The 12,897-nt window shown below is 44.4% G+C and overlaps 1 protein-coding gene across 1 annotated transcript in view; it reads right to left on the bottom strand.

Annotated features, from left to right (window-relative positions):
- DOCK4 (dedicator of cytokinesis 4) overlaps window positions 1-12,897 on the bottom strand; it is a 409,266-nt gene that overhangs the window by 137,051 nt on the left and 259,318 nt on the right. The window contains exon 16 of the mRNA XM_040644086.1: window positions 7,294-7,400. Coding sequence (XP_040500020.1) covers window positions 7,294-7,400 — 107 coding nt within the window. The remainder of the gene's footprint in view (window positions 1-7,293; window positions 7,401-12,897) is intronic.

The raw sequence follows: 12,897 nt of genomic DNA, 5'->3' as shown, positions 1-12,897 counted from the left end.
TTGGGGAGCATGTGAAGAGAAGATGTGGCTGCCTTCTCAGAGGACTGCCACCAGCACTGGTTCACCTCCCCTCTCCTCCAGCCTGGGGGCCGTCAAGACCTCAGCATCTGAGTTTGTCTGAGCTGTGACACCTTGACAATTCTTACAGCTGAACTCTCCCTCTCAGTCAAGTAGAACTGTGACCATTAACATAAATATTAGGACACAAAAGTTATATCAAGATCTTCGACCAAGAATACTAGGTGTGTGTGCATGTGTACGTGTGTTTGTGCGTCTTACAGAAAGAGCAGGTGAAGAGAATTCTATCCATCAATTCAGAAAAGAAAAGCATATAATCACTCTTGGGTCTCTATGACTCTTTCGATGATAACATTTGCCAGGAGTTTGACACTGATTTTTTTTTTTGTCCAGTAGGAGTCAAAAGAGATAATGAAGTAAACACTTATTGATTTACAGGTAACATACTGAATGCTAAGGGTAAGGCTAAGAAAGACCAAAAAGTTCACTTTTCAAAAATAAAGGTCTATTTGTGGGAAACCCCCTGGGAGGCAGCTCAGAGTGGTCTGTGGAGCTGAAATGGCTGCATGTCACATACGTCTATGAGCCCAACAGCGAGATGGCTAGGCTCTATTCTGCAAGCAGCACGGAGCGAGGAGGATGGTGTGACCCGGATGCAGTGGGGAGCAAGGCCAAGAAGGAGCAGATAAGGCACGACCCAGGAGCTTGGGAACACAACAGGTGAGTTAGAGATCATCTGTCAATTCATCTGATGAAAGAGGATCAACTGAAGAGAAACTGGGCTGGGGAGCAGTGAGGAAGAGAAATGGTGTTCCAGGAGGTAGGCCTCTACGGCAGCGGCAGGTATCAGCAAGAGCTGAGGCCAACAAGGTTCTCTAGCCTTTTAGGAGGAAATGCACGGCTGATGTAGCAAAAGCCAGGCAGTGAGGAAGAAAGAGTCAGCAGCAAATGCCTCAGGCATTCTTCAGCCAGCTGGGAGAAAGAACGTGCTGGAAGTACCCCTCCGAACCAGGGTGTGGAGTGGAGCAAACAAACAGGAATGAGTAACCCCGCCCCCCAACTCTGAGGCTCAGAGTCCATTAAGTCACAGAAAGGAGGCTGGAAAAGAATGGTGTGGCATTGCCGGTGGAAATGCTGGTACAAAAGAGCGTGGTTGAGCGTCTGCAGGCCTGTGGGTCAGACCACCGGAACACTGCAGCCTTCCACGAAGCTCTCGTGTATGCAGGTGAGAAGTGGTCTTGTCATCACCAGAGCAAAACCCGGCCACAGCCCTCAACGAGATGAGTGGTTAAATACGAATCACTTGCATTCTGGGGACACTTGCACAACAACTGTTCTGGTTTGGGCATAAAGACGACTTGTTTTCATCGTATCCGGTGCAGACATGGAAAATGGCAATGAGGACATGAGAATAATGAGACACTGTCTCCCGCATTCCCTTGTGATGGGCACAGCTAATGTATCACCGGGGTGATGGATATAGGATGAAAGATGAGGGAACAATGAACTGAGCCACTCCTTCTGGGAGAAACAAGGTAACATGACCACAGCCTCTTGAGGCTGCTACCAGATTAGAGGAACAAAACAATGTCATTGTCACAGTAAAGGACAATTCTCTGTGTTTCCTCTGATAGGCTGGGAACTGTGCAAGTCATCTCAAACTGGCGTGAAGTTAATTTATTACAAATTAGAGAGGAAGAATTGAGAACCAGCCCTCTGCTTTACTACACTTGAGACTGAAATCAGACCCGACAGGAGAAATTGTGCTCAGACTCTTACAGAAGAACTAAACGCAGGCTTTGGGAAGCAGTGGTGGTCTCAATGAGCTTTAAGATGATACCACTTGGCTCACAGTCTATTCCTCTGCCCAGGGTTAAAACCAGTTGGCACAGCAGTGGATGGTGCATCATACCCCAGGCCATTCTTCGGACCCACCATCCTAGACATGTGAAAGAGAGCTGCAATGGTCAGTCATGAGCAGTGTTCCAGAAACATGGTATCTGCAGTAATACAAGCTATGTGACCGAGCCATGAGCAGATACATTTTATGCAGAAATAAACTGGTATGGAAATCTATAGTACATTAATCAACTTAAGGGGTCTGTACTTTCTGTACTGCAGAAAGTATTGAATTGAATTTAAAAAACACAGTAAGTTAGACAATCCAGTTGGAACTATATTTTACCAGTTAATCACAACCAGATTTAAACAGTTGCGGCAGCAAAATACCTTCTTTTAGGGACTCTTTCAGTATGATTAGGCATCCTGGATGATATTACTAAGAATTCACTAAATTCCCATTTGCCAGTCCTTTAACTTGGGATTAAGAATGTACCAAGGAAATAAACAGAGTCCCTGTCCCTGAGGGCATGATACATCTGACCTCTGCACCATTAATACCGATGACAAAGTTGTGTTAAGGGCCACTGGATTCCAGCCCTACCAGGGAAGGGGCTGCCTGACTTCAGTCATAGAGAAGAAGAGGCTTACCAAGCAGGCAAGGGAGGAAGAGGCATAGCATGTGGAAGAAATGGTAGCTATAGAGGCACTGGGAGGGGAAAAGCACATAAAGGAGACTCCGGGGCCATGGCAATTAAGTGCAATGTGGGATGCTGGACTGGACTCCCAAACAGAAAAATGACATTAGCGGGAAAACTTGTGAAATTCAAGTACCGCACAAAGGTTAGTTTCAATAAATATGCTATGGTTATGTAAGATGTTAACATAAGGAGAAGCTAGGTGAAGGGTATATGGGAATTTTCTGTACTATTTTTTGCAACTCTCCTGTTAGTCTAAAATATCTCAAAAACAACTTTTTTTTTTTTTTTTAAGTACAGGTACATCCAGACAATGATACGTACCTTAGTAAGGCTGGAGCATGGGAGTTTTCAATACAAAAAAGCCTTGGAACTGCCCTAGACCTCTCCATTAGGGAAAACCCAAGAGAAAAGCACTGCTGGGGACCTGCTGAGTTTGAGGGGTCCCTGGCGAAGCCAGCTGTGGATGGTCGGTAGGCCGGTAAAAGCCTGGGCTGGAAATCTGCTGTGGCCATCGGCAGCAGAGACGCGGTGGTGAGCGAACCCATGGAAATGGCTCAGATGGTTTTAGACCGAGGAGCCACAGATGGTGGCCACGGATGAAATCCATGGTAACGCCCACGTGTAATGTGTGGATAAAGACAGAAGGGTGAGAAGAAGGATGAAACTCAGGAGAACACTGTCGAATAGACCAAAGAATGTGGGATTTTCAGGAAGGGTCATCAATGGTGTTACACGCTGCAAAGAAGTAATGAAAGTTTCTCAAAGTGGCCAGTGGCTTTAGCCACTTTGGGAAGACTGATGACGTCCCGGTATAATTTTAAGAATGAAGGGGCTCTTTGGACATCCCATTAATAGCCTTCAGTGCTAAGACCAAGTCCACCTATAAGGTTAACGTAGCTTTTTTTTTCTTTTTTCTGTTCAGTGTGGCACGTTTCTATGCTAAGCATATCAGCTTACATCTAATTTTTAAAATGTTATAGGTGTTTCATTTTTAATTTCTCTCATGCTGAGTAATAAAGCAAGGGTTATGTGACCCCGACTGGGCACTAAAGACTTCGAGGGAGAAAATCCATTCGAGCTGTGGGGACAGAAGCAGCCTGAAGAGCAAATGGAACACAAGGAAGTACAGACGGAGACAGAAGACCGGCTTTTCATGTAGACTGACGGTGATGGGAAGGGAAGGAGGAGTGTGTGGCCATTTAGAAAGATTTTTGTTGTTTTTGTTTTCAAGAAAAAGGCTTGAGCAGGTTTATGACCTGAGAGAATCCTGCCAGAAGAAAGGAAATAGATATAGTTGCAGGAGGAAGAGGGGACAATGGGAAGAGTGGGGTCTCCAGGGAGTCAGGAGGGAGGAGGATCCTGAAGGAAGCAGGTGGAAGAATTAGGCTTGGAGAGAAGGAGTCTTGTCCCATCCTCTGAGACAGGAAGCAGGAAGGAAGGGAAGGATGCCGGTAAGTCTGCAGGTGGCAAAGGAGAGAACACGGGAAGTTAGAAAAGTTCCTGTCTGATGGCTTCTGTTTTCTCTAAGTAGAGGGGAAGTGGTGGGGTAGGCAGAATGGTAAGGTCTTGTAAATAGCTCTTGTCAGGGCCGATCCGTAGTAACTCCTGGCCAACTGGGAACGGCCACCCTTTGTAAACTGTGTTGTAACTGAGTTTGTCATGTGTCTCTCAGCCTTGATGATGACGGTTTTATCAAGAAGAGGTTTGAAATTTTTATGTAGTCCAACTTACAAGTTTTGGGGGGTTTTTTTGTACCTGAATCTAACATGTGAGTCATTGTTAGAAAGGCCCTCCCTACTGCAATGTTTTAAAAATGTTCAGTCATATTTTTAAGGCTGTTACAAGTTTGTTTGTTTTTTTTTTAAACCTTAATCTGGAACTTGTTTTGGTATAAAAAGCAAGGTAGGAATCCAGCTCTTTCTTTCCCCCCAACACCCATCATGGTCATCTCAACAGTACTTATTAAATGGGCTGTTTTTTCTACTCAATGATTTGAAACCACTCCTCCTCCTCTTTTTTTTTTTTTTTTAAATAGTAAATTCAAGGCTGCAATTATCAGCAGGCTGCGTGCCTTCTTGCCATGGCAGAAGAAGCATAAGCATTATGCTCATACTATGGTTTTATAATCATTACACTACAAGTGCCCTTAGGCTGAAACTGAACTTGCTGGCTCAGTACTATGAAAAACACAACCATGGCATCAACTAGACTAAAAACAAAAGTTGTTAAACGTGGCAAGTATCCCACACCTCTTTAAATAAGCGACACTGAATAACCCTAATCATAAGACAACACAGCTACTTATGGTTCCTCTGTGGAGCTAATCCTTCCTGACGGGTCTCCTCAAAGTAGGTCTGCCCCAAATTAGACAATCTATAGACCTCACCCTGAGCCTCCTTTGTGGGTGAGAAAGACCACTGGGAACACCTGCCTTTTACATTGCTCAAGCTCAAATAAATAAACTTTCCTATGCTTTACGGATCAGAATTCTGAATACTCCATGCAAATTTGTACAAGGGCGTGAGCAGATTCAAAGCTCTGTTTCCGGGAAAAGTTTTGCCCTTGCCAACAGGCACCCGACAGGCCTCTGATATCAGAGTAGAACGGTTCTCTGTCTGGGAATCGATACCAGCTGAACTCTTTCAATGCTTCTGTAGAGAAGCAAGGCCTGCTAGCTACCTGTCCTCCTGGCATTTTAAGTGTATGGATGTCTTTAAACACCAACTATGAATCTTGGCATTATTTGTATTCATTTAGAGGAGTCAACCTGGCCTTGACTAGACACTCAGCACCTGCCCCAAAACACTGTCTAACCCACAGGTGAGAAAGCCCGCACTTGATGTGCCATATAAAAGTGATTCATCCTTCTATCGTTATTGGGCAACTGGAGCTCCGTTTTAATTAACTTAGCCCGGCCTTTTCTGAGTCAAGATTTAATGGTACGCAGAGGCAATATCACAAACACTCATACACAGACCATATGTCTTTTGGAAAATCGTAGCCAAAGACCTTGCCTGTCATGTGCCTCACAAAAGGCACCTCCCACCTATCGATGAGACACACCGATCATCTCAGGTGTCTAGTACACTGAGCTCCTCTGTTTGCTTTACTGCCTAAGGTGTTTTTTCTTTGTAGCTTAACACTGTAAGCGTCTCTAAGTCCCTTTTTGAAGTAGACAGAACATAAGTGCCAGAAATGGAAGGGACTTGCACTGTTTTGCTCACCACTACATTTCCAGTACCTAGAACAGTGCCCGACTTGCTGTTTGTGGTCAATAAATGTGTTGAACAAATAACCGGACAATAAATGATTCAAGAAACACGTACGTACACATACATGAGTGTACCAGAAACAGCAATAACCCAAAGGTAAGGAAAGTTTCTGTTTGTAGCTCTTTCATTCATTCAATAAATCTTTGTTGCACATCTACGGTGTGCCAGAACCCCTGACAAAGTCCCACTCTTAGGGACCCCTAAATCTACTGGAGTAAGGCGAGGGAGCATCCGATAATTAGGGGACAGTGTTACGAGTACAATGGGAGAGATGTGTGCAGATATCCAGAGAACTCAGGGGAGGGCGGCTGGCCAGCCAGGAACACAGGGAGTGGGGGCCAGAGAGTGAGGACCATTCTTCTGATGAAGGTTGTGGCCAAGAGGAGCCTCCAAGGATGAGCAGGAGTTAGCCACGAGGAGAGGCAGGGAAAGTATGACTCTGGGGGTGCCAAGGGCAGAGTCAGAGCAGAGAGAACCAGCAGCCAGTGGGGGGCAGGAGCTAGAAAGAGCTGGATGTGGCCATGGTATCAAGAACAGAAGTGCTCAGAGGTGAGACGGTTGGGAGTTGGAAGCCTTGCACATTCTGAGATTTATTTTCTCAGCAATCGGGAGGTTTTTAGGGGGTTTAAATTGGGAAGCGGCCCAGTCAGACCTGCGCCTTAGATGGGTCACCCGACGGCTGATGAAACCTGGACTGGAGGGAGACAAGAGCCAGGTGGGCAGGACCACTTAGACCACCGGCGAGCTGGTAAGAGCCTGTAATGTCATGTGATTACAGAAACAGAGAAATGCAAAAGAGAAGTAATTGGAGAAAATTGTGTCTTTTAATTCTACATTTTACAGTGACTAGTATTTCTCTTCTATACTTCATTATTACTAGTAGTCCCAGATAACTATTAAGGAGCTCTGGTTTTGTGAATTTTCTTTTTATTGCCTACTACAGTATACTTTGTTCCCAATGTTTTTATGAATATTCTCGATGCACAAAATAGAAAGTAACAACTGCTGATGTTGTCAGGACAGAGGACCACGATTTCTTTGCCTGCTTAGTGAGAGCAGCAGACCAGAAACTTGTAATGATCACCCTGCTAGATTTACTCCTGGGGCGGGTCCGATCTAGATACGAAAGCATGTATGTATTGGAAATATTTTAAAACCTACTTGTAAGGTTATTTAATCCTCTCACAGCAACAGAAAGGACTTTAAGGTCAACACAGAGACTTACCCAAACATCTATACCTAAGTTAAAGTGAAGATATAAATCATCTTTAAAACAGGTTTCAGAATGACACAGAACACAGAGACCATCCTTTCAAAAAGACACACTCCTTGCCAGCAATCTTCCAAAGGAGTATTCTTTTCAGTCATTTTTTTTTTCTCTTTTCCAGAGTGATAACAAGATAATGAGTTAATAATTCAACCTTGTTTATCACAGCCCGTCGCCAACATCTGACTGATGTTACCTTATGCACGATGAGCTCATGAGTGCCATCTGGAAGAGTCCTACCATCTTCCTGCATCAGGGGGACGAAGGAGAAACCAAACAATTTCTTCTCTCCTTTCTCCTTTGCTGTGAGAAAAGAGAGAAAGAATTATTTGCTTTTTAAAATGCTTGTTTACACACCTGTGTTCAGACTCATAGCTTGCCAATAAGCGTGATCATCCAGAAATACAACCCACACTCGCCGGTCCCTTTACACAACGGAGAGCAGCTTTTTTGGCGAGACCTCCATCTGCAGGAGCCGCCCTCCTACCCATCTTCCTGCCCTGCAGCCTGCAAAGGACACTGCTGGATGCATTTTCTGCATGGAACTCACTATCTTAAATTATGTTTTAACAAAATTCCTGGATTGCCTGTTTTTTTCTCTTCATGTCCTACCCTCTGCCCCCAGCCGTAGGCACCACTGAGGGCTGGATTCTTCTGTTATTTTATTCTAAGCTTGGTATCTCAAAGAGTGCCAAGAACATAGTAGGTTCTTACTAAGTATATGCTAAATCAATGAACAAGTGAACAAATGAACAAATGAACGTGAAATTCAATGTTTTGCTCACTACTCACGCAAAGGTAGTTTTCTAAGCTCTGCCCTGGCTTGTAACAGAACTTTCCCTATGTTCACATGTGTGAAGACAGCCCTGTGGAAGCTACTTCCCCGGGATCTTAGACATGGATAAACAACATGAACTGCTATCTATAGGTTAAGAAGAGCTTATTACAGTAGTATTCTGGAAGCTGGAAATGGGGAAGTGAGGTGTTCAGATGCTTAATGAGGAATTACAATGGCTAGAAAGGTCAAGGATCATTGGCAATTATTTACAGAGAAGGAAATTGAGATCGCATAACTTGCTCTAGATCTCAAGTACCATTCCAGTTCTTTCCACCAATTTTCCTTTTCTCCAAAAATGGAGAAAGCATTAAAAGAAACTGGTTGGTTCAACTGGACTGTCTCCTTGTATTCAGATGGGAGGGGAGGAGTTCCAGGGCCTGCAGCCTATCATGGGCTGGAGGATTATTCTTTCCCACATAGGTGTGGAAGTGGAGCATTACACTTGATAGAAGACTTCTGCTTTGGGATGCAGTAAGGCCTGAGCCGGAGGAGACAGATATGGCGACCTTGAAGATCAGATAAGAGACTTCAGCAGCCCATCATTCCCTCACGATTGCTTCTGGCATTTAACCACAGGGAAGTGGGACTCCGCATAGAGAACAGTAATTTTGGCTCGCTGGGTTTTGGCCCCTAGCATGAGGACATCCCTGAAAATGTGATTCTAGCAAAGGATTTTCTTCTAAAGTCATTAATTTCAACCCCAGAGAGAAACTGGGAAAATATCACTATTCTTTCAAGTTCAGTGAAAATCACAGTGAATATCCTAGGATGAGATTCCGCATCGACGAGAGTGCCGGCTGCGGAACGTATGATTTAGGGGGAGACTTACTTAGAAGTAACTTCCTAAGTTTATGTGACTTTTTGGTGCCGTTTTTGGTATTTAATTTGTAAGGGTAACAAGATTCTGTGAATGAATAAAATTAGCAAAGGTAAGAAACAAAGCAATAGTTTCCCCAAGTTTGTCCTTTGTTATAAAAGAAACATAAATACCAAAGTTAAAGGGCCTTTTTACTTGGGCTACTAGATCAGTATTATAAGTTGAATGGACTGTTGTGCCTAATATGACCCCCCTTTACTAATGAAGACCCTACGTTTATGGATTCCGCCTCCTAACTTTCCAATCCATTTTTTCTAATACCCCAATTCCAACAATTGTGCCCTGGGACCTCAATTTACTGACCCCTTCTCTAAGCCCCCCCACTCTCACTTCCCATTTCTACACCCCATCCTTCTAATCACTTTGTTTTGTTTTGTTTTTTTAAAGATTTTATTTATTTATTAGACAGAGATAGAGACACCAGCGAGAGAGGGAACACAAGCTGGGGGAGTGGGAGAGGAAGAAGCAGGCTCATAGCGGAGGAGCCTGACGTGGGGCTCGATCCCATAACGTCGGGATCACGCCCTGAGCCGAAGGCAGACGCTTAACTGCTGTGCCACCCAGGTGCCCCCTTCTAATCACTTTGAATCCTCTCTACCCGCTACTCCTCCACCCTTCCATTACTATAAGGTAACTGCACCGGGCTGAAACCCAACTTGCACTTCAGTCTACACCGGCACCATACTCCTCTTACTTTAATTAACACACATGAACCACAGATGGGCCCTGAGCTAGGCAGATCTGCCACATTTTCCTAATCAGCTCACCTTTTCACTTTCCGAGGCAGGGATTTCATCCATCCTCTTGCCTTCTCAAGCTGCCACTACCTCCGCATTCCCTCACTCTCTGCACAGGCGCAGAGGACTTACACCCATTCCACCCATACCCCCTGCATGGGCCCTCCTGCACTGTGTATGTCTGAACTGTCCACTTAACCCGGAGCACTGGACCCCGTGCTTCCCTTCCTCAAGGGCACTGCTCCTGTGCTTGTCCCCTCGCTCTTCTATATTAGTCTGTCCTCTCTACCAAATCATTTGCACCAAACGTTTCAGAAGTCCATCCTAAAAAAGAAAAAAAGCACTCCTGTGACCCACCGTTCCATTGGAGTTACTATCCCATTACTCTGCTCTCTTGTATTCTTTATAGCAAAGTTTCTGGAAAGATCTGTCTGCCCTTCCTTTCCTCCACCTCACTCTTGGACTCACTCGCGCCAGGCTTTCATCACCACAAATCCACTAAAACCACTTGTCAGGTTCAATGACTTCCATGATGCCAAACTGGGTGATAATCCCTCTGTCCTCCACTTACTTGATTTATCACTGGCACCTGACAAAGCAGATCAATCTCCTCTTAAAAATCTTTCTTCAATTAACTTCCTGGGTTCTATTTTTGGATTCTCCTTCTACCTCACTGGCTATTCCTTCTTAATTTCCTTGATGGCTTCTTCTCATTCTCCCAAGATCTCAATGTGAAAGTACCCCCGAGATGCGTTCGTGGACTTTTCTTTGCTATCTAAACTTACTGCTCAGGAACCACATCGGGGTCATGGCTCTGAAAATCACGGGCATTGGGGATATGCTGGAGCGGACCTGTAGTGCTCGCAGGAGTTGACACTGTGCATCTTTTCCCCACTCCAAGTTCAGTGATGGTGATGTTGGTAGCTTGAATTTGGCCATGGTGGGAGTATTTCCTTGACGGAAATCAGCAAATCCTATAATTGAGGGCCCCTTTCTCCCCCAGCTCAAGTACTGGTTATGAAATATTTACAGCACAGCACTGAACTGTATGTCCTTCTCAAGCTTTAGTCTCCAGCTTGGAGCACATTCAATTGTCTATTTCACATCTTGAATGTCTAAGAGACTTCTCAGATTTCACATGCAATGTCTGGTTTTTGCTCTCCAGAAAGATTTTTCCTGTTGCCCTCTCCACTTCATTAAATGATCACTTCATTCTCAGGCCGAAATCTTGGGGGTCATCCTTGACTTTTCTCCTTCCTTCATATCTAGTCTGTCAATACATCTGTGAGAAGAACTGATCTACTACCATTCTAATGCAACCATTTTAACCTCTTACTTGGAAGACTGCTAAAGCCTCTTGAATGGTCTTTCTGTTCCCGCCTACAACCTATCAAACAAAAGCAGCCAGGTTCACCTTTAATCTAAACCCTCTAATGGCACTCGTTGCTCCAAAGTCTGAAGTCTTCCCCGTGACTTACAAGACAATACGGGATCTGGCTCCCTTGCTGCATCTCTGGCCTCATCTTTAAACTCTCTCAGCTGCTAATTTAAACCTGATATTCCTTGAAACTGCCAAGCATGTTTCAACCTTAAGTGTTTTATATTTACTGTTCTCTCTGCCTCTAATATTCTTTCCCCAGATACCCAAAGGCTCACGCCTTTATTTCTTTCAGCTAGTTGCTGATACATCTCAGATCAGAGAGCTTTGGACTGCCCTTGGTAAAACAGCAACACACCCGCACCATCACTTCCCAGCACCTCACTCCAATTTAATCTTCTTTACTGCACTTATCAGAGCCTGACAGGCTATGTATTTATTTGCTCAGATATTGTCTGTCTTCCCTTTCTAGCAGGAAAGCTCTGTGAGAGGAGATACTCAGTTGTGTTCACTCATGTATCTCCAATGCCCAATGAAATGCTTGACACATACTAAGTGTTCAGCAAACATGTGTTTCATGAATAAATATATGTGCACAGGGGCGCCTGGGTGGCTCAGTCAGTTAAGCATCTGCCTTTTGGCTCAGATCATGATTTCAGGGTCCTGGGATCGAGCCCTGTGTCAGGCTCTCTGCTGAGTGGGGAGTCTGCTTCTCCCTCTGCCTCCCCACCACCACCCCCCTGGCTCATGCTCTGTCTCTTGCTTTCTCTCTCTCAAATAAATAAAATATTAAAACACACACACAGAGATAAATATTTGGGAGCTCATGTGATAAAGCAATTGCACTGATCATTCAGTTTATGGGATTATGGGGATTTTTTCCCCCTCATGCTTGTGCCGTTTCTTCTGAATTTTAACAATGAATATTCAAAAAACAAACTAACACTGTGAACAATGTTTGAAATACAAGGACAAGAGGACAGAGATCTAATAGGTTTTACTGAAAATAGCCTTCATTCCATTTTCCAAGTTCTGAGTTAAAATAAATTTCTCCACATGCTCTTTCTTCTTTTCCTCTCATTTCATCTTTACTTTTCTCCATCTTTTTCTTACCTTAAAGCTCAAAGCTCATATTAGTTTGAGAATTTAAAACAAAGACTGGGGCAGAAATGCTACGGCACCATTCCAAGTGCTTTATGTTTTGCCACTCTAAGTCCTTTCCATGCCACTCCTCTGGGAATTTGGAAGAATGCTAAGACCTTGCTAGTCATCTCCCTACATTCTGAAACATCCACCGAAGTGTAATACTGGAGCTCCCTGAGCCGATTCCAAAATGTGCCATCATCCCTGCAACAGACAGTCGTCCTCTCTCTGAATCCTGGGTGAATTACACAGCACTCGGGCAAGGGCACTGCATATCTATTGGCAATGCCTCCATTCTTTCCAGACTAGAGAGGAATCTGCTGCCCCTCCAGTCATGTGATTCCTCTGTACCTCTGTTTGTTCCCGAAGCAAGATTCACCAGAACCTTCTCTAGTCACAATGTACACGTCTGGTAGTGTCCAAGATACATGTCAGGGACACAGGGCTACCAGAAGATGGGAGTGGGGGCTTGAGAGGGTGGTAAAGAGTGCAAAAGAATTAAAATAGAGATGTCAAGAGATGACAATTTTAGGGACAGTGATGTTCGTATGGGCAAATCCTGTATCATCTCTACAGCTTGGGGTTTTTAGTCCTGTAAAATGAAAAACTATTTCACATTATCTCTAAGGCCTATTCGACTGACATGACTTGTCATTTGAATACTGACACTGCACGGTGATACAGATATATGCAAATCAGATATAAATCTGAGCCAATCAGAGGCTTTCCTAGGGATTTCACAGGCCCAGAAAAGTCCTCCTGGGTTCCCCTGAGCTGTCTGAGAGCTGGGTGAGCTCTGGCTGGAGAGCAGCAGATGGGGAAAGACT

Source organism: Ursus maritimus, unplaced genomic scaffold (genome assembly GCF_017311325.1).
Source record: "Ursus maritimus isolate PB19 unplaced genomic scaffold, ASM1731132v1 scaffold_3, whole genome shotgun sequence".
Taxonomy (NCBI): domain Eukaryota; kingdom Metazoa; phylum Chordata; class Mammalia; order Carnivora; family Ursidae; genus Ursus; species Ursus maritimus.
The sequence above is the reverse complement of the archived record's forward strand: the minus strand, read 5'-3'. Positions and strand labels throughout refer to the sequence as shown.